Consider the following 22,799-nt stretch of genomic DNA (forward strand, 5'->3'; position numbering starts at 1 on the left):
TGGTGAAGTTTTGTAACACATTTATGGTCATTTTTTAAACTATATCGCACAAGTTGGAAGCAATAAAGTACAAGTTAACTCAGAACATGACATCTGTAATTATGAACAGCGGTGACATTGGCACTATATCTTTGTAGGATATTGTAAATTGTGCATGTGAAGGACTGTAACTTACGTGAAATGTAGCACACATAAAAACACATAATTAGAGGGATGAAGTCATACTGCAGTAACAGTGATACATGTCGACTGCTGGCTGGCACACAATTGTCATCTTCCTCGGTTTGTGTCTGGCAGCGGACTGCAGCAGTACTATGCTACGCATTTAAAGTCACCTATAAAAAAATGAATGCCACATAATTAAAAAAAAACCTTAAGTTAAGTGAAATAATTGTGAAGTGTATTCTAAGACTTACAAACGTATTTGAATGATTTTGAAAAATGAAATCTGTATAATCTAATTTACCTAAGTACAATATTATACAAACAAAAATCCATCAAAACAAGATGGTCATCATTTATGATGTTTGCATGACCTTGCAGACTTCGTTTTGAACACAGGTAGTTCCTGAGGCCTTGAATGAAGCATTTTCAGGGGCCTGAGGCTCAATACAGAGAATGAAAATATCTACTTTATTAGCAATGGTAAGAATTCTTGCAGCAACCACTGATACTTCTTTGGATTCTTATTTTGAGAAGAGAAATACATGTTCACACCTACCGATGACGTGTTTTTTTTTTTTTTTTTTTTGCCAGAAATGTAGACCTATTTTAATTTTACATTTAATGCAAAAAAATGTCTATTACCAATTAATTATTGTGCTTTTATTGTTCTTGCGGTTTTGAGTTGTAAAAAATGAATCCTGAACCCATAATTTCTCTTCATATTTACTATCTGAATCAGTGCACCGGTCTTGCTGCAAAAGTTTGTTTAATTGAATCATTGCTTTCTTCCACCTACTGGTTATAGCTTAGACATTAGCTTATTATTTATTAGTATTATTTATTTATTTTTAATTCTTCAAAACTAGGACAGCATTATGGTACAGTATATATAGCCTACAGTAGCCCACACATACCAGGCTACAATACTTCTGGTATTTAGGAATTCCAATCTTCAAGGAATTATTGATATTCCAGTCATTGCATTGATTCATCAAAAACAGACGAACCATTAAAATATAATTCACTTGTTTTAGATTAAGACAGTGTCACTTGTCCTCGTGGTGAACGGATACACGTAATTCACTAAACCATCAAAGTTTTTATTTGTGTTTTGTTGTCTTGTTTTGTTTTGTTTTGTTTGTTTTATTTGTTTATTGTTCCAGCCAACCTGTCGTTGTTGTAGCCACTGATGCTCACCAGCTTCCTGTCTTTGTTGAGCGGGAATCGCTCGCGGACATGCGGGTGCTGAACTCTGCACCTGCGTCACGCGGCGTTCCACTCCACGGGTCACACCGAGCCCGCGGGACTCTCTCTCTCTCTCTCTCTCTCTCTCTCTCTCTCTCTCTCTCTCTCTCTCTCTCTTCTCTTTCGCTCCCTCTTTCTCTCAAACTCCCCATTTTCTTCCCCTCTTTTCTCATTAGCTCTCCTCCTCTGCCTCTCTCTACTTTGCTCTGTGTCTCTCGCGCTCTCCCGTCATTAGCACACCGGCGGTAGATCCCCACCGCAGAAGCGGGCCCGCGAGGCACGATTCTATTCCCTCTGCGCGCGTGCGAGAGAGAAGCCTCTCTGAAACGAGGGCCTCACTGGCCGGAAAATACAGCCAATTATCTCCCTGGGATAAGACGGTATCCATCAATGTGTGTGTGTGTGTGTGTGTGTGTGTGTGTGTGTGTGTGTGTTCATTTCAGAGGCTTTGCAGTATATAGACTCCAGACTGTACTCATATTTTAAACCTTACTAAGCTATTCATGTATGAATTTATTATTGTCATTATTATTAATATTGTTATTATAAATGTTGATCTTGGACTATATGTCATAGAGGCTGTTTAACTATTTCAGTATATCTTTTATAGCATGTCAGCGATAATAAAATACTGTGTAGGCCCATTTAAAGGAAACATTAAGCTGTTTAAAAAAACAGATTGTGTGATAAAGTATAAAACTGAAATCTTTTGACTTGAAACATGGATACATACTCATTGATCATCCCTTCATAAGGGCTGTTTTACCCTGACAAACATCATTAAGGTAAACAAGCCTTAACAGCATCAGCTATGACTCAGGTCCATCTATTAATCAATGTGACTCATATTCTGTGTGGGGTTACTTTTTTTCTTTACATTCAAAGCAAAGATTGGGCCTTTGAATATCACCATTTCCAACAGCTCTCCCTGCAGGAAGATGAAGAGCTAGATTATACCTTACCGTACTTCACTGCACTGCAGCCAAAGTAGGCTGATGGTTACGTTGAGTGTCTTTTTAAAGAAATATCTGAATTACTAATTTTTAGTTCTGTTGTATTATTGCTTCACAATGATTTTACTGCTTGCTGCTGCAAGTAATTATTATTATATTATTATATTATATTATTGTTATATGGTTGCTGGCTCATTAATTGGATCTTAATTGTTTGTTTTTTTAACACTTAGAATAACTAGCAAAGATGCCTGGCCTGTGAATTTGACCCATCACATTGAATATCACAGTGAATAACAGGATTACTGCCGGGGTTGATCCAATTCCAATTTCAATCATTCAGAAATGTTGCATTTTCTTTTGAATCCGCCAAATGTAAACTACTTCACTTGCAGGTGTTCATTAATATTCCATGAAATAAGTAAAGGTAAATGCCCTGACATCAGTAAATTAATATCATGTTTTACATTTCGAATGGATTGAACTGAAATTGACTCTGACCCCTTAATCCTGGGTGGGAGAGGATTTCCCTGGAGAAAAGGCGCCGGCTGCACACCTTGCATAATAAAACACATGGTTTATTATCAATGTGATAGAAATGAAATCACTGGACAATTAGAAGCATGTCTACCCATCATCAGCACCATGACAACAGCTCTATAAGAACAGAAAAACACTGGATGAGTCCTGCCCCCCCTCCCCAACCTCCCCCCCGCTGGCTCACAAAGGTCGAATCACAGATAAATAGGCCTACTCCAAAATAGCTGGTGCACCTATTTACACAACCATCCATTTAAATTAATATAAATAAATATTTACACACATAAATTAACACCCTCCCTCCTTGCTTGTGTTAAGTAACCAGACAAACCTGTTTCACAGATACTATGCTCATCACCCAATCTTCATACCCACAATGCTTTTTCTGTGTGAGGACAAACACACGCACTCACTCAGACACACACACACACACACACACGCACACTCACACACACAATGTTGTTTGTTGGCTGCTCACAGCGTCTCAGTCTCACAGGATGCAAGCAGGGGGAGCGAAATGGATGTAACACAGTAACCACCATGTCCTCAGGGGAATGAAAAGAACTTAACACAGATGAAAAATCCCTCTGTGCTCTCTGACACTGGCCCACGGGTGTCTTCCTCTGCCTTTTTCTCTCTACCAAGCCTTCTTCCTCCTCCTCCTCCTCCTCCTCCTCCTCCACCTCAGCCCTGTGTGTGGCAGGTCAGTGGCAGTGGTGTAAAGCTAGAAGTAGCGGTGTAACGCCTCTGTCTGTGTGTCTGCCTCCTGCTCGGCTCTCCGTCATCGCTCCCCTTCTTCCCCGGCTTCATTTCCGCTGCTTCTCCTCTTTGTCGCCCTTGTTGCCGCCGTCCCCGTGCCGGTTGTTGGGAGGGTTGTTGAGAAACATCTTGTCGAGTCCTTTGAGAGCCTCGGTGAGGTAGTTCTGGAGGGTGGTGAGTGCGGCGCAGATGGCAGGCGAGCCAAAGCCATGCGTGATGAAGGAGAAGTGGGAGAGGCAGCTCTGGATGCCAGGCTCCAGGATGGGGCTGGGCCTTGAGTTGCCCAGGGGAGTCCTGTCCTGGGCCAGCAGGTCTGTGAACTCCTTACACAGCTGTCTGCAAGGGAGAAGACACAACAAGACGTCATCCTAGAGTTTACCAAATATAGTAATACCACTGCAGCTGATAATGGATATTTGGTGGCAGTTTTCAGTATCTGTAATTTTAACTTATTCATTGTTTCCCTCTAAAAGTTATTAGTGGAAAGGCAAACAGAATGTGGACTACAGGAAGATCAAAACTCTCAAAACCAATGATTTCTCAACTTCCACCTCTACTGCACCTGCTAATGCAACCAAGGCATGCATGTGTATTGTTATCAGTCTCTTTAAGTTCTCTGCAGTCAATATGTTTAATGATGAAAAATTGGCCAATATCCAGTTGATACTAAAATATAAATCATTATCAGAGTATGTGCAGTCCCAGCCTAACTAAAAAGGAAAAAGCACCCTAATCAGCCGCTACCAGCATTGTACCGAGATGCCTCTGTGGTGAAAAGTGTCATGGGGGGGGGGCAGTGAGGGTATTTTGCATTAGTTGCAGATGTTCCTGCAATGCCACCTGAGACTGAATGCAACCTATTAATAAAAACAATCTTCCAAGGCAAAGATCTATGGTGCTTTAACTACACTGAGGATAAAGAAGCATATTCTGTGTTTCAGTGTATCTCTTATCGCTTACAGTGCAAATGTTAGGATAGGAAAAACTAAAGGCAAAAGCAGTGATTCACCTAGGGAAGTATTCTTGTAAAGGTGCAGTGTCCATTAGGACCACCACTGAAACCCAGACTGATGATGAAAATTATTGCAGATGGTTCAGCAGCTCCTGAAGGCAGCAGGACCCCACCCACCTATCCAATGAGACGGGAAACTACAGCAAAAGCTTTGTGCATCATGACACGAATTTAAGTTGTCAAACCAGGGTTCTTTGGAACATAGACCTTTTTCACAGCAGCCATTTTTACAGTAAATAATAGGTTAAACACAGGTGATACAAATTAAGGTTCTGTTCCATTCAGGTCAAACTGTCTTGGGGCTGCTATTGCACATGTTGGCTCAGTGGAAAGGCTCTGTCACACTTAATGGAACAGAACCTTAATTAGGATCATTGGTAACACCTGTGTTTACCCTACTACTTAATGTAAAAATGGCTGCTGTGAAACAGGTATATTATTTAAACATGTCTCTTAGTTAAGTGGTGCAAACTGCTGACCCTCTGCTGAGCCATTTCGAAAACTAAACCCTTTAAATCAGGATATTTACAACAGAGCAGGAATGTTTTTACTCTATTGTTTTGGGCTTTTACTTCAAAGGATGCTTAAAATGTATTTTAAAAAAGTCAAAACAAAGGATGAATATCAAATTGTAATGCAAAAAAATCCCTGTATAAGCCTGTAAATGAAACCCCTGATATATTGCAATGACGTTTAAGCACACTTTCTTTAAGCCTTCCTCTATTTAACCTCTATTTTTTTGTGTTACCCAGAATGCTTTTGGAAAACAATCAGAGAAAAAGCATGAATTTGATGCAATCAGCTGCTACAGTCTAATGTTACCTGGACAGGGAGGCTGGGCGAGACACTAAGAGTGTACACGTTTTCCAACTGAAAGTTTTGAGAGTTAATTCAATAAACACATGTCTTCCGGCTGAATTGTATTTTTCTATTTTTCTCCCTTTGTTTAGTTGGTGAAAGTTGGTTCAAAATCTAAAACAAAGCTCCCTCTTTGATTCTGAAGGCCTCACACTAAAACTGTTTATTGCTGATGCTTTAGATGAGTGAAACTTGTTCTTCTTTGGACACCTATTATGATGTCATACCATTTATATTTGACAAATTGTCTTTAAGAATGAGAAAAAAGTACTTCACCACAATACTTTAATAACAAAATGCACCCATAAAGTCAAGGCTAATGCCAATAGCACATATTGTGTAACACTGTACCAAAGTACTAGCCCTTGATGTCTGGAAAATGAGGTGAAACTAATGCCAGAGCAAAAAAGGTTTTATGGTCATCAAATGGATCTTCATTCTTTACTATATTTAAGGCGAAAAAAATTCAATGGTAAAAGAAAACCACGTCTTCACCTTGTTCTCCTTGTTAAATCATCCTCTGGTTTTAGGCCCACATTTTATATTCAAGAAACCTCTCCCTTTCTCCCTCTCTTAGATTTGTACTTGCACGCCCCATGCACACACACACACACACACACACACCCTATCAGCGGCCTAAGGGCAGAGCTCCAGCAAATGAGTGACAGGCTGTGCAGGCCGAGCCCAGCTGGGGTTAGGGGAGTAGAGAGGAGAAGCCGCCACCCCGGGCTACACTCAAGGCTCTCGCTGTTGTTTTCTGACGACTTGAAACCCTTCACTGCTAAATAATGAATTTCTAACAGGCAGCACCGACACACAGTATTGGAACAGGTTTGAATCTGAGCATCAAACATCCACAACCGAGCACACCGTACATACTGAGTACATTGGGATACACACACACACACACACACACACACACACACACACACACACACACACACACACACACACACACACACACACACATACACAGGCAGATGGTTTACAGGCCAGAAGACAGCAGTATTTATGCAACCTAAAAATACAAGCTTCCCGAAGGGATCTTCGTTAGATGGTTTACAGCTCTGCTTAGAACCTTTTTGCCTAGAAAACCCACATGGACATAAATGGACATAGAATGGGACTACTTATTAATTGGCAGATCACTTTCAACAGTAATATTGTGATATAATCCACATTTATAAATCCACATAACCTCTGCTACCCTGGTTCCTCTAAAGAAATCTTATTTTGCTCCGTTACTAAAGGTAATCAGAAGATCCCTGATTCAATTCCACAGTTTAAGAGCCGTAAAAATGGATTAATATAAGTAACTTTACGAGGAGTAACAGTAAAAATGGATCGCCTCTAAGACCAGAAGCAGGGGTCAAACATACACTAGCAACCTTTTATGTCTGTGAGCTGTACAGGCCACATTAAAGTGTCCAGCATCAAATAAGGTTAATCTGTACTTGAGCTAAAGGTTATTATTCTGTGAAATGAACCCCTTGTAAGGATGCTGCAGAGTGAAGAGATCACACTGCATCTATCTCACACCCTGTCCTGATATTTAAAAACATAATTTATATTTCAATCAAAAGGTTAAAATTAATGCCTCGCTATTTTGTTTAGTCATTATAGGATTTTTGCCTTTAATACGTATTTCTGCTCTTTCCTTAAATGGTTGAATTGAATTTAACTGTCCTGATTCTTCAGTGTGGCAATTTTCCAATCGGCCATTTCATTATAGGTTAGATCCATATCTGGTCTGATGTGTTTCATTAAGAAAATCTCTCTTTTTTTTTTGCAAATGTCAGTTCACGATGGCTATAAAATGGACTGTATGTGATATTAGAGTAAAGCACAGAGGATTGGAGAGGTTTGCACCCTCAGGGGGGTCTTAAAAAGGGGCCATAGAGGCCCCTAGGAGAATGAGAGAGAGTTTAATTTCACAATAGTCGCAGGAGAAGAATGTCCTGTTTTTCACCCTGTGTGTGTGTGTGTGTGTGTGTGTGTGTGTGTAACAGTTATGTAATTCAAATCAACAACAACAAAAAGCTTTCCAAATGGCACCCTGAAATATAAACCTGGTTAAATGAGGTGAAATGTGTGACTGTTTCGGATCTTTGGGACACTTAAATAGAAGAACATCTGCTGTTTTAGGAGAGTCTGAACTGGAAATATCTTGCTGTTGTTTTTCAAGCACTTTCCTCTATCTGTGTTGAAAGTAGTGTATATGTATCATGGCCTGATCTTTGTACTTTTCCACAATGCTCTGCTCAGGTTGAATGTGTCTAAATACCTAAATACCTAATTTAAATGATTCAACAACAGCTAGCCATAGGGTATAATCTCATTACAACGGTATCTCCCTATATGCTACACTGCAGACATGTACTATATATTCTCTGTGACACCCTATAAAGACTATGAAGAAGCAGTATCTAATCAAACGGTCCATCAAACTCACTTTGTCGCCAGCAGCATGTTTTTCCGCGTGTGCAGCTCGTTGGGGTCCGCGTGCTGCCGGTTGAGGTACTCGCTCACGGCTTTGGTGGGAAACTCTGTCTCGCAGATGTAACCGAAATCCCGGGCCAGGTGGACTGCTTCACCTGGGTGGGGCAGGGGGAGGTACAGGTGCAAGCATATAGTCAGTGTACATTTAATATAGACAAACAATGAGCTGCAGAGAATGTAAATATTTGACTTAGTGATGGAGAAATGGGAATTTCACTTCTACAACTTCCGCCTGTTCATTTGCAGAAGTTGCTTTTTTTAATTTAACATTAATTAATGTGGCATGATCACATATGTCCTGGTTGTCTCGGGATATACAGATATATTTGTTAAAAAATGAGACGTTATCGTTTTGCGCACTAATTTATTTCCGCCGTCGTCCTCTCAGCTGCACCAACACAACATAAAGTGACACAGTTCTCATTGTTTTATTGTGAAAATTAATGACATGTGCCAGTTATCTTGTTTAAATGATTAGTAAAAAAAAGAGGGAGTTATTTTATTATCTCTCTTATAGCAAAAGAGAACACATGCAAGCAATTATAAACGTAGTGAACTGCCAATCAGGAGGTTAAAAAAATAAAAAGAAGTCTCAAATATCTGATAAATTATGACTTTCTGGGTAGATCAGCAAATCTTTGGTTAAATAAAAATATTTGAACTACATTTAAAAAAAAATTAAAAGAATGTAGACTATTATTTTATATGTTGTTTGCAGAATGATGTTGCTTTAATTGAAATGAGCAGATGGCCATTTTTGGTGAATATGTGAGTGGATTATATGTATAAGACAACAAGGCCTATATGGAAAAAATACAATATACAAAACATACAGTGGGACAGGCCCAAACTGCAGTATTTAATCAATTAATGTATAATTTAATCGTATTTAGTAATCCCAACCTTCCACTCTCCACTCCAATATTAAATAATTATTTTTCTCACACTCTTGCAGCCATTTTATGAATACAGTCACTGTCATTTGTCAAGCCTGTAAGGTCATGACCTTTGCAACCCTGTGCATCACGTTGAAACTGGAGTTTATCTGATCGCTTATAAGATGCTAATAAAATGTTTGGTTTCTATAGTCGGTTATCACGGTTTGTTTATGGAGTTTAAAACAGTAAACAAACAAATCACCTTCTACGAGGGATGTTAGTAATGTGACATTGGCAGCTTTGCGTCTTCCAGCAGGTAAATTTAGTCCAATCTTCTCCAGCTTTTCTCTCAAACATTTCCCACCGTTTTTGGACTTTGCTCTGTAGAAACAAAAGAAATCCCCATGCATGTAAGATTGCACATTTACAGACGTGTTTATGTGGCATAGAAATATTTTATATAATATGTAAAAACTCTCTCACAGAGCATTATATTAATAAATGACCAGTATTAGCTTCAGAGTTGGGAAACTTTATTAATCAGCTTCTGCTCCGGTTTGTCTCCAGAGATGATGTTAAAGTTAACTAGAATCTAGGTGGTAATGGATACAGAGGCAATTTCATACCGCTCAGGGTTTAATTCACAGATACCTCTGCATATTTAACGAGCCACACGCTTTCATAAAACATCCACAGAAGTTATTCCTGAACTCCAGCGTCAACATGCTCTGGGGCTGCAGTCGTACCTTCTCAACACGCCCCCCAACAAGGAGGCGTTCAGGCACTCGGGTGGGGACAGTCTCCTCTGCACCTCCCCTACGGTCACTTTGTACTTGGAGGTGGAGCTAAGCAGCGACAGGCGGCCCGGTACCGAGCAGAACACCTCGTTTATGTTCACGGTCACCCCACCGATGAGCCCGTCCTTGCCGAGCATCAGAGAGCCCATGTTCTTGGGTGGCATGGGAACTGCGGGAGGAAGGTTAGAGGCGGTGTGAGCGGTTCTCTTACATAACAAGTTGTTCAGATACGAGGGAGTGACACAAGTTTGAAATCTCTTCTCTGTCAAACTTTGTTCAGTGTGTGTGTGTGTGTGTGTGTGTGTGTGTGTGTGTGTGTGTGTGTGTGTGTGTGTGTGTGTGTGTGAGGCCACGCGCGCTCAGAGGGCGGCCCTGGCCTAATGAAGCGCCCACGCGCCGGGCATTTGCTGTTATTTAATGTCGCGCGACATTCTCATTATAATATTATCGATTGTTGATTGGCTCGCGCTCTCGAATCGCATTAACCCCCTCCCCGTCTTTTCTCCACGGCCGGTTTAACTCCCACCAGCAGCACTGGATGCTCCTTCATCCCGCGTGTTTAATGCTCGCGCTAATGGCGTAAAAAAAAAAAAAAAAAAGCAGCCCAGCCCAGCCAGCCCTCGTGCATGTATGCGTGCGTAGGGGCCAGTGCGAGGGGGTTTTGATGGCTCCACGGGGGATAATACCGCAGATTAGCTCTAAACGAGCTCACGAGATCTCCGTGAGCGGTGCCATTTATTACATCAGCGGCTTAAATGCCCCGCGGGGAGCTCAGTCACTCAACATCCCGTAACTAAATCACGGCACATCATCAGAGCGGCAGCATGGCAGCCTGTCAGCGACACACTGCCTGCGAGTCAATATACCGGGATCGTTAACCCGGCTTTAAACTCCTCATCTTCAACACCCCCCCTCAAAAAAAAAAAAAAATACAAGATCTGCCTATACACGGTGGAGGGATCGACCTTTAACAGCCCGAAACATGGAGATATGGAGGTCTGGTCCTGTTCAGGTTCAAGTCGTGCCCAGATTTACTTTTTTATGAGCGAGACTGTATTTCTATATCCCATAAATCATCACAATTCATAGCACACATAAGAAAAGCATAATATATAACAGCACATGGAGGAAAGAAACACTAAGTTGGCAACTCTGCCTCTTTACTTTGATCTTATATCAACAAGCTCAAAAAGAATTTACCAAATTATATATTTGATATTTGTATTAAAAGTGACATTTTTATTATATTGTTGCATTTGTAGGCAACATTACCCAGAGTACAGACAAAGATGTGTGTGTGTGTGTTCATACCTTTCTTAATTACTGATTGATCCAGGATGTTCGTTCCGTTGGTGTCTTCAATGGTCTGCTCGAACCAAGATAAACACATAATCATTATAGTCTGCTTTATACAAGAAGATCCGCATGACTCACTTACCGAGCATCCATCCATTATTTTGTGAAACTTATTTTTAGTTTTTAAGCCAATCAAACACACAGCAGAATCCTGCAGGATTCATTTGAGTGGGAATATACGTCTTTAGGTTGTTTCCACAGAGCAAACAAATGTAGTTTAAAATCCTTTCCCTCTTTTATTGAGTATGGCGTGTCTCGTATAGAATAAACTATCCTCACAAATTTAAAGCCTCCTTCATCATCCTGCGAGATAAATTCCTTCTTAAATAGACCTGATGTTGCTGCACGCTCGTATATAAAAAAAGAAAAACAAAGAATTTGCTAAAACGAATTTATATGGGGGTTAATAAATTCATGACACAAATACGGAAAGCCAGAAATTAGAATCTATTGTGGAGGTTAAATGGCAAACAATTCGTGATGGTTGTGCCCTGAGGGGAAACGAGGGGAAGATGAGATCCTACACAGATGACTATAAAGTCAATTTCACCAAGTCTTTGGTTGCTTGCTTTGTATATTTTGCACCTTAGAAGCAACAATGATCACAAAGAAATCTATATTATCCTGTAAAACAAAAATACCAGCCTTAAAATTCAATGAATTCAATAGCAACAATAGTGTGGGCATGGATAATAATAATGGTAATAATGATACTACTACTAATGATAATGAAAATAATACACTAAATGTAATTGTAAAAATATTTTTTAATACAAAATAATATAAAAAATCACAAAAGGTGTTCTTTCTAAATATAGAAGTTAATAAAATGTTGCAGCATCTTCAGACTCGTCTGCTTTAAACAGAATCATTATGGCAATAAAGGCAGGTGGATTTAAATTCACATAAGCAACATTTGAGCCCCATGCAGCCTTTCTGAAGCCCATTTATTCCACATATCAGCATCTTCTCATCAAAGAAGATTTCTCAGGTCTCTGAAGACAGTTTGTGTAGCTGTGGGCCATTTGCGTTCAGGCTACAGCTGCTGTGAGAGTCCAGCCCTGAGGGAGCTGCTCTGAGTTCACTGACCTTAACTCTAAAGGCACGGCGAACATGCGGAGACAATGAAGAAGACAACTGTCAACAATTACCAATCCGTGTCTTCCACTTTAATGTTATTAATATATTTATTTTAATGTTGTTGTATTTCACAACTGTCATCCAAATAGGAAAAAAAAAACTTCCCACTATTTATATTTTTCATGATTAAATAGGTTTGTTTTAGTTAAACATAAAACTTCCTTTACTGTAACTGGGAATTATTAAATCCTTGATTACAGTGGATACATTTATATATGTTATTGTGATAATATACAATAAATAGTAGTGAAATTGCTTTGGCATATTCCCTATTTTGTCCAGTGTACAGCCGGTCTGCAGATTTAATCTTTCTCGGATATAGTGATCTCAATTTCCCTCAAATAACTTAAAATATCAAACAAACGAAAACTAAAAGTGACTTTAAAAAATGTAAAAATCATAATTGGAAGTGTAAAATGTTACATTCACGCTATAAATCTTGGCTGTGGTCTTTGACTCACCTGAATATCCTCCATACCATGCAGCCCGTGCAGCAGTCCGTCGCCCATGCCGGGCTCCAGTCCCGGGTGAGCGGAGTGCAGCAGCACATCAGGCCGCCGCACGCCACCGTAGTCCCGCCTTGGGTCCAGCCCGGACAGCTGTGGCAGCGAGGCCCGAGGTTGAGCCAGCAGAGCGGAGCTGTCCATCCGGTCCCCTGCGACGTCCTGCCGCTGCCGCGCCCCCCATGCGCCCTGCTGGCTCTGGTGCAGGGAGTTCAGGGAGTACGGGTCGCTGACGTGGGAGTACGGATCCTGGCTCTGGTAGTGAGCAAGCGGCTGGTACGGCGGTGGAAAGTACGGAGGCTGGAAGTCCGACGAGGGTGCATGAGACAGCGGTGGCGCGCTGGAGTAGGGTCCCGCGTGCGATACCGAACCCAGCTGGGACAGGCGCGAGCTGTGGCTCGAGACACCGTCATGCCGGTCCTTGAAGAGGATGCAGAGAAGAACAGAAATTAGAGCTACATTTTAACGAAATGAAACCACACGGAGGCCTAGGACCATGGTGCTATACATATACATACACACATATATATATATATGTGTGTGTGTGTGTGTGTGTGTGTGTGTGTATGTTGCCCCTGGTGATGCAGCCAAAGTAGCCTGGCATCGAATCTCCTGAACAAAAAGCACAAAAGGGCCTGGAGGAAAAATGTTACAGCCTCATTTAAAATGCCTCACCACGAAAACCTCCTAGCAATATCTACGGATTCAACATTTACTCAACCGGATTCTGAAATACATTGTGAGGGAAAGAAAACTCACCGCAGTGGAGTAGGAATGAACTAACATCTGTAAAGCCCTCTGTTGGTGTCACGACCGGGCTCACGGTAAAAACAGCAGGCGAGTTAAAGACCGTGTTGGGCCGAGATGGTCAAACTCATTCCAGGTAAAAAGCAGCGCGTGTATATCAGCAGGTACTGGCCTGGTCTACAGCTCCATGCAGAACCTTCCTCCGCCCGGAGCTGCCGCCGCTCTGAGTGTGAGTACCGAGCGCCCGCCTCTACCCCCGGTATACGGTGTAATTGTTATTCATGACTGAGACTTACAGGAATATTAATGTGCGCGAGGCAGGGGACTGGCGACACATGGAGCGTGAAGCCTCTCGCGCAACCTTGAGTGACGTTTAAATTCCGTGGAGAGCCGAAACGACGCGCGAACAGCAGGAGATAGAAAAAGGAGACTCTCTCTCGCGCAGGAGAAAGCGAACAGGGTGACTGGACCCGCGAGGAATACCCCGTCACAAAAAGCACGCGCGTCGGGGGCCTTTTTATGTGCAAAAATCTGGCGCAGGATAAGAGCACTTTCTTGGCTTTGGAGACACTTTTGGACAAACCGTTTCTGCGCATACTTACATACACACTGACGTTATAAAACCAATATAAGGTGGATAACATTATAACCTGATGTTGCTGTAAAGCGTACCGGGTCTAGCATGACACTAAAACCACCAGGGTCAAGTTCCTGTCAGATACACCCAGCCTCGTGCCAATGTAAGACCATGTAAAGCTTCAGAATAAGTCAGATTCACTTTACTTTTACGCACAGACACGTCTTTCTAAGATTTGTGACATTTTGACTTCAGCCTGTCAACATAAACAGTCCTGGAGAACTAAAGGGCGGCTCATGTTGAGTTGCAGCTGCCTTTTATTAGCCTGCTGAAAAACACACCCGAGACACTACAGGGCGCACGAGGGGCTCGTGTGAATGGTGTCACGAGTCAAAAGAAGCGATTAAACTTTATATTGTAGACTATACCGGGGCCCTCTTTTGGATGACTTGTTTAACAACATTATAGCCTCCCCTCCCTCGCGCCGTGGGAGAAAAGCCATGTGCGGCACGAGACAAGGGTTTCCCACCGGGCTGAGCCGAGGGGCCTCGCGAGCTGCCCTTTTCTTCGTGTGCTTTGTGCTCGAGCCCATTCAGCGCGAGCCGGAGCAGCGTTTCGCCCCCGCGCGCGGCGGTATTTCTCCCCTTCCCCTCGTTGGTTTTTTAAAAATTATTGTTCTGGGATCAAAGCCAAATGATTTACATACTTCTGACATATCATCAACCTTCTCTGACCCGGGGTTTCTCCAACTTATTTTTTCTTTTGCGTTCATTTAAAATCTAAATTAGGCTGTTCATTATTTTTAAATACATATTTTTGCAGCACCCCTGATCTATTTCTAAATATCTGTTTAGAGATATTTTCACAGGTAAAATGATTAAATTGACTTGGAAGTTTTAAATTGTAGATGATTTTAAATATTTAAAATATGTGTGAAATTTCATGAAAATAATTACTAAAATACAAATTATCTTGATCCAATGTCAAATATTTTTCCGTTTCACTCTCTTATCCAAAACGTGAATGGACCTGCACCACAGCAACAACGATAACACAACATTTTATAAACTCGTTATAAAACATTGGAGCGCAAACGAGCCAAATTTCTGTCTGAACGAAATGTTCATGTAGTGAAATGTCCTCCAATTCATGTTCACCACATCAACAGAATAACAGGCCTAAAGCCTCCCGCAGAACACCTCACTTATCTTAACAATGTCCAACACTTCATTATTCTCTAAAAGCATATCTAACAATTCAGTTTCCTCACGACACAAACAGATGGACGGCAACGTTACCTCATAAATATCTTCATACTTGACATTCTCAACTAGTTTCCACAGCATGGTCGCTTCTCCGGTGTCGGTAAACCGAATGCAGCCAAGTGAGGAAGGGATGTCTCATCTCTCTCTCTCTCCCCCCTCCCTACCCCCCCCCCTTCTCTCTCTCTCTCTCTCTCCGCCCTCTGTAAAGTCAGGCAGGCTTTGTGAATGGGGAACCCCTGCATAGGCTCCACTACTGCTGAAGAGCTATGGGGCGGGTTGACAGCAGCAGGCTGCTCCATGTATGAGCAGGAGGAACAAGCAAACAAATACAAAGAGTGCATGTTTTATTTATCACATATCTCTGTAATTTCCAAAATAAAAGCACAGCCAGTTAGTCCTTCATGCACACAGATGAACAACTCTGGTGAAGGGTCACTAAGACACTTCTGATCTGATTGAATGTAATCATCAGCTATTACAGATGCTACTGTATACTAAAGGGACATCAGATAGATTTCTACATAGGTGACAAATTAAACCAAAAACTAAAATACAATCTAATTTTCTGGCTCTTTTATTCAAGTGTATAGTGTTTTTAGTTCATATCTTCTAGTATTTCTTAATGCCCCTGTGACATGATACTGAATGCCTGTCTCTGTCTTGTAGTCTTCTGATCTATCTATCTATCTATCTATCTATCTATCTATCTATCTATCTATCTATCTATCTATCTATCTATCTATCTATCTATCTATCTATCTATCTATCTATCTATCTATCTGTTTTTGTCTCAAACTGTTTCAGTCCTCCTGGGCCATAGATTCCTCAAGTCTGTTTATGTTTACTGGAGGCACGAACACCAAAGATATTCCCTCATTCTGGTGGAGGAGAGCCCTGTCCAACATGTTGGTCCAACATCTCCCATTGTTTTTCAGTTGGGTTATAATCTGGTGACTGTGAAGACCATATCATCACATTATTGAACCATCCTGTGGTCCCTTGTGACCTGTGTCTGTGCATTTCCCCCCCACTCATCTCATCCCATTCAGGTTTTTCCTTTGATTTGTCATCTGTGCACTTGTGCTTGTATTGTAATGATGGGGGACCAATTGGGGGTTGTGGGGTGTCCCCAGAAAAAGGAGAAATAGAATATTTTTGGGAAGTTGGAACAACAAGAAATAGGATTAACCATATTGATTGTAATTTATAGTGAAATGTTTGGAAACTTGTGGTATATACTAAGTCCATGTAGACTGGGCACCACATGATTACACTATATCACTCACTTGGGTAATGGATGGCAAGTGTGTAAAACTCCCCATAAATTGCGAATTAAAAAAGTGTTGTGACTAGTTGGAGTAACAATTGATTGATATATTGTGAATAATTAGCAGTGGAATACAGGATGGAGAGGTTACAGTCAGTATACCCACTGATTGTAAATAGTGTGGTCACATTAATGATTGCAGGAAGTGTTTATGTTATATACACCAGTGCAGATTGCTACACAATCACAATGCAATATCCAATTGGTGGTGTTACTGAACTTGAATTTGTGGGTTAATTAATTAATAATAATTAACATAACATGAAATCCAAATAATTTAAACAGCTGTTTATCCCAATAAGTTTATTTAAAAACCTACATTTAGAAATATATTTCCTCAAGTTCTCAGAATCTCACACTGTCAAATATTTATATCTTCATTTGGCAATGAGAACGGTGAATATCAATCAATCAATCAATATCTCTCTGGCATTAAAAGATTATCAGCGTCCACTTAAATTACATGGCAGATGCCCAGTGGATTGTAATGTAAAGTACATTTACTCAAGTACTTTGAGGTACTTGTATTTTACTTTATACTTTATACTTCTACTCTAGAACATTTCAGATACATATATTGTACTTTTTACTCCACTAAATTTTATTTGATATCTTTAGCTCTGCAATAGTTTACAGATTTAGATTATTCGTATAAAATATACATCAACTAATAAATTATTATGTATTATTATTGGTGGAATAACCCAGTAGTATATAAAGTAATTAATAATAACTCCTTCATTCTATATTATGAGCACTTTTGTTTTGATGCTAATATTTTTGTACTTTTACTTAAGTAAGATTTTGAATGCAGGACTTTTATTTGTAACAGAGTATTATTGTAGTATAGCTAGTACTTAAATAAAATGCATGCATTACATGACATTGGAAGAAGGGTATTACATAGGAAATTGTTTGCTTCTCCTTTAAATTGGGCTACTTCACCAGGTGTGTAATATTATATGAAATACTTTTATTCTTATCACTGAGTCGCATCCATTTTACAATAAATTTTTCTGTGATTTCTTGATTAAGTGCACCTATGAAACCAACATTCAGTAATCACAGCTGTCACTTGGATTCACTGTTGGCTTAGCAGAAAGATGAAATCATCTGTTCTCAGTCTCACCTACATTCATAGATTTACTAAAAAACAAAAAATATATTCAAAATCTTTCGAGAGAACAAGTGTTTCATTAGCCTGGCATTCCCCTTCAACCACCCTTTAATTCAAGAAGTTGTCCAAGTGTGTGTAAATTGCTCCCCCTAGTGTCACAAGAGTATACATGCATCAATCTATCATCCATCCAAACTGAAAGAGTATGTTATTTACAGAAAGAAATGTATCTATTTAGGAGGAAATACAGGTGTTTATGTGTGTCTATGGACACTTGAGTCAGAACTTGACATTTTGACCAGAAATTACTGTCAGGAATTCCATTTTTGATCTTTAAAATTATTAAAAAGCTGTTCTCACTAGCTTCAGTTTATGTGTCAGAATAAGTTTTAGAGGTCTTGACTGAGTTCAGATGTATAAATCCCAGTTAAAGCTCTGATATTCTCTGTGTCCATACACTCCTGTATGTGTGTATATTTTTTCTGACATTGCTGCCATTGTTAAGCCCCTTTTGATGTTTGATGCAAAAAAAAAAAAAAAAAAAAAAAAACTGCCACTGAGGATACCAGACATGAATGTTTAAGAAGCACGGCTGTTCCCATGTTCTCTGGAATGACCCGCTGCCAAAGATCCTCTCTCTCTCCTTCACGCACTCACACACACACACACACACACACACACACACACACACACACACACACACACACACACACACATACACACACACACACACACACACACACGGCATATGACTGTCAGCAATGACAGATGTCCTGACAGTCTGGAAGTCTGGAGGCAATGGTTGTGGTTGTTGTCCTGCAGGGCTTTGACACACGATGTATCAGCATACATTACATGCATGTCACACTAATAGTGTTCTATCTGCTCCCTACCTTTTGTTTTCAACCACACGAAACAGCCATATTCATCCTCACTTTCACTTTAACTGAGATTTCGGTCAGGAAAAAGACTATAATCATTTCGATTCCAACTCTTTTGGCCCTTTTAGTTGCACATCCTATTGCACGTCTTTACGTTTCCATAGGGTCAAGTGTGACATGTATTCCTTGTGCTATAATGCTTTAATTCACATTCATGTAATTACACACTTTCAAATCTACTATAGGATCTCCACAGTAAGTGTGGTTTTTGGGGATGTTGAAAAAGTGGCGTAATCCTTTAATTATTTACTCTCTCATGTTATGGGGAGTACTGAGGACTCACAGTCACTAGATTAGACTTTTAAAAATGATAAATTGATTGTGTGTGCTTCCACTTGAGTCCTGCTTTCTGTCTTAGCAAAGAGAACTAGAGTATATTTTTAAAATGGCAATGACATCTTATAGGTATCAGTGACAAGATGTGGTGTAGTATTATATACTTTATTTATCATGCCCTGACACAGAAAATTGGAATGGATGGTCTAGTTTACTCACTGTCTCAAATGCCTGGAAAAGAAGGCCATGGATGGGTTATTCAATAAGTATCTATATGGATTATTCCAGTATTATACAGTATATATTTCATTGATGATTTATACATTTTGTTGTTGACATAAAGGCATCTTTTTTTATTTTTTTAGTCTTATTTTTTTTACTTAAAAAAATAACACTTATATGACCTTGTTTTATGCACGACCCTTTCCTTTTATATTGAGACTTCCTTTTCTAACCTGATCCAGTCTGAAAGGTGTCACATTACATGCTGACATTATGTATATTAAAGCTGCAGTTCCGCTGTTAACCACTAGGTCGCACTAGAACACCACAGAAAAGAGACGAGGGCCAAGAAAGGAGGCAACAACATGGAGACCTGAGTTCAGCATTGAATTTGATAAACTATCAGCATGAAACTGCGTCCTGTAAATGTGAGTAATCGCTCCTAACTGAAGGAAAATGTAAGCAGCATTCAGATTTACATACATATTTTTTGAATGTGTAAAATTTCAATTTCACAGAAGACATTTTGTCATGTCACAGCGGTATAAATAACAGGTGTGAATAATACAATTAAAGCCAGCAGAATTTCATTTAGCTGTTTCAGTTTCAGGGTCTTGCTATTATGCATGTTGCCTCGCTTGCTTGCTGATTGAGACACTTAAATAAAACAGACAACAGAAGTAAACACCATAAAAAGGTAGAATCTTTCAAACCCTACTTTTTTATTATCACTGTTTCCATATTAGCAAACCATCAGTGGCCATCTGCATTATTTTGTTTGGTACAAATAAAATCCTCAGTAATGATGTCCACATGAATTCTGGAGTGACTGATGGATGTTTACAGAGGAAGGAAAGATAAAGTGACAAATCTCAGTTTGCATCCCAAAACAAAACAGCAGTGTGGCATCATTACAGCCTGAGATAAGAGTTGTGTTCAACCCAGCAACAAAACTTCATTTTGCTAGATTGTTAAATAAACCGTAACTCCCACCTCTAATTCCCTCTCAGGATCTAACAGAAGCAGCAGAGGTTGAACAGCACTCAGCAGAGAGAAGGGTATTCCTGACTTCCTGGATGTGGGAGAGGCCTTTAGGTTTGAGTGAAGTGCAGTTTGTGTGTGTGTGTGTGTGTGTGTGTGTGTGTGTGTGTGTGTATTTGTGTGTTGACAGAGAGTGACAGGGACAGTCAGGATGGCAGCTGAGGAGAAAAGGCCTTGAATGTTCCTGGGACTGAATGGGATCAGGACAGAAGAGGAAGAGGTTTTAGCAGAGAGGCAGGGGAGGAGGAGGGTTATAGCTTCAGAGGAGAGAGACTGGAGAGATGGGGCTTAGAAGTTAGCAGAGTTTGGTATTCGTGACTGTGGGGCTCAGTCAGCAGGAGTTAAAGTCCCTCTGAGACCTCAGACTGTTAAATTCACTTCTATATAAATGGCAGTATTCATTACATGCTTCTCGGGGGTTGAAGATGTACATTTTCAGTGTGTGTTCTGGATGCCAAATATATAATATCTGCACTGCATTGGAATGATTCATGTATTTAATTAGATAACACACAATATTGTGCACTGACGGCTGAATCGGAGAATGCTGAAACTGAAAATATGTTCTGATGCTTAATGTGGTGATAACAGAGCGCCGCATTGTAATGCAATCAATAGCCTGTGTGAATAATGCATCGGCCGCCCCATCACATTATGCATTGCAGATGTCAAACTTGTGATTCATTCTTGTCCGTTTGTCAATTTACAGAAACTCCGGCACAGGCAATGAATTGATTTCATTTTCCAGCTCATTTTATATCAAGCTGCTTATTATTCTGATGCAGGGTCAGCAGGGATGTCTTTTGCAGGGATTACATGTTAATCACGCAAGTAATAACAAACAAAATTGTGATTAAGTTGCTTTTTCTGAGTGTATGTCTGCATATGTGTAGCCCTGTGTGTATATGTGTGTGTGTGTGTGTGTGTGTGTGTGGGTGTGTACAGTATGTATGTTCATGCTTATTTGCTGCCGCTCATACCCTCCAGTGAGATGCAGCAACCATCAAAGAGCCAATTTAGAAAGCTGCTTTGCCTCATACACATCACTCTGTTACATCTTCACACACAGTGTTTGAGATACATGAGTTTGATTATATATCAGGCTGATTCTTCCACATCAGCCACTGATATCATTGAAGTTCTTCCCAGCAGCTCAGACTAAAATGTGATTAAAACATGTCATTTAAAAAAACAAAAACAAAAGCAAAATAATAGGATCTACCTACAGCTATAGAATTCTGTAGCCTAGCAACTGCCAGTACCCATTCATGTACCCAAAATGTTGAGTTTGTGTCATATTGGACTTCCCGTCATTACAGACTGCTGAGTGTAAACAACATTTCAATCAGCCTCCTGGTGATCAGAAGTTGGATATGTGTGTGTTTGTCAGGCTCCATTTTATTCAGTGTGGCTTCATGAAGAGTTTCAAGACATGCAGCAAATATCTCTAGAAAACCACAGAAATCAGGAGCAAAAGGAGTTAAATATGAAAATGATAAGTTATGTTGATGTTAGAATCGATTTTACTCTGGAAGAAAAGCTAGAAACCCGCACTGAAGTTTGTGTTTGATAAGTGTAAAACAAAAGGCTGTGCATTATAGTAAAATTACCATTATAAGCAAAACTGGGCCATCCATATCATTTAGTGTATGAAATGTCAGAAAATAGAGATAAAATATCAGTTTCCAAGAGTTTGTTTTGTTCGATCAACAGTTCAAAACTATAAAATATGATTCTTTACTGGAATAAATGAGTGGAAAAAAGCAAATTCTCACATTTGAGAAGTGTCAAGCTGAGAATATTTTACATTTTTGGCTTGATAAATGACAGATGAATGATTATGAAAATTCTCAGTTTATTAACCAAATAACTGAATAATTGTTTCAGCACTAAAGCAAAAATGTTGGCAGTTTTGTAAGTTTGGTTGCACACGATGTGTTTTCATCATTTTTGCAGCTCCGATTAGATCCTTTATACTTTCCTTGTGCTGGATAGAAACTCTGTGGTTGAAGTGTATGGAGGTATAAGCAGGTATGAAAAACCCAAGTCACTCCACAATTAGAGGCTGTAGACAGCTTATTGTTGCCACCGTACATTCTTTTTGACATTTTGCAATGCATTATCAGTGGTTCAGCTTTGTCCCAGCATCATAAAACATTGACTGCAGCTGTGTATATTTGGGGGATAACACCATCTGTCAAATACCAAACCAAACAGCAAGACTGGGAATATACTGGAATTCTGCTCCCATGTCACTTCCTCTCTTTATATCACTGTCTTTACCGCTATTATTATTCCACCTGAGGCCTCACTTGCATTGATTCATGGTGACAAACCAGCGCAGGCATCACTGTAAATGCATCCTGTCTGATTATGTATTTTTGTGTTATGCAGTGAACGTGACCTCCTTTTAAATGACTAGAATATTAAAGAGTAAACAGAACCTACAGAGCCCGGATGGAGACGCCAGCAGGCAGCTGCTCCTCTCTCTGTTTTATCATCAGTTTTTTTTTGTTTGGAAATATAAATAAGCAGAGAAACCTGACAGAAGTCGCTCAACCTGAAAGAAAATACACATGCT

At 40.1% G+C, this 22,799-nt stretch overlaps 1 protein-coding gene across 2 annotated transcripts; it reads right to left on the reverse strand.

Annotated features, from left to right (window-relative positions):
• Window positions 1–2,920: 2,920 nt before the first annotated feature.
• Window positions 2,921–15,433, reverse strand: tfap2b (transcription factor AP-2 beta). 2 transcript variants are annotated; one of them, XM_051410071.1, is made up of 7 exons: window positions 15,328–15,433; window positions 12,664–13,125; window positions 11,018–11,072; window positions 9,656–9,875; window positions 9,172–9,290; window positions 7,985–8,126; window positions 2,921–3,998 (listed from the first exon to the last, which is right to left on the reverse strand). In XM_051410071.1, exons 1-7 carry the CDS (start codon window positions 15,373–15,375, stop codon window positions 3,710–3,712), a joined length of 1,335 nt encoding a protein of 444 aa, XP_051266031.1. In that variant the 5' UTR covers window positions 15,376–15,433; the 3' UTR covers window positions 2,921–3,709. The 2 variants fall into 2 exon arrangements, with proteins under 2 accessions (XP_051266031.1, XP_051266032.1); XM_051410072.1 differs by lacking the exon at window positions 15,328–15,433 and adding an exon at window positions 13,465–14,323.
• Window positions 15,434–22,799: the final 7,366 nt, after the last annotated feature.

Source organism: Dicentrarchus labrax, unplaced genomic scaffold, assembly GCF_905237075.1.
Source record: "Dicentrarchus labrax unplaced genomic scaffold, dlabrax2021, whole genome shotgun sequence".
NCBI lineage: Eukaryota > Metazoa > Chordata > Actinopteri > Moronidae > Dicentrarchus > Dicentrarchus labrax.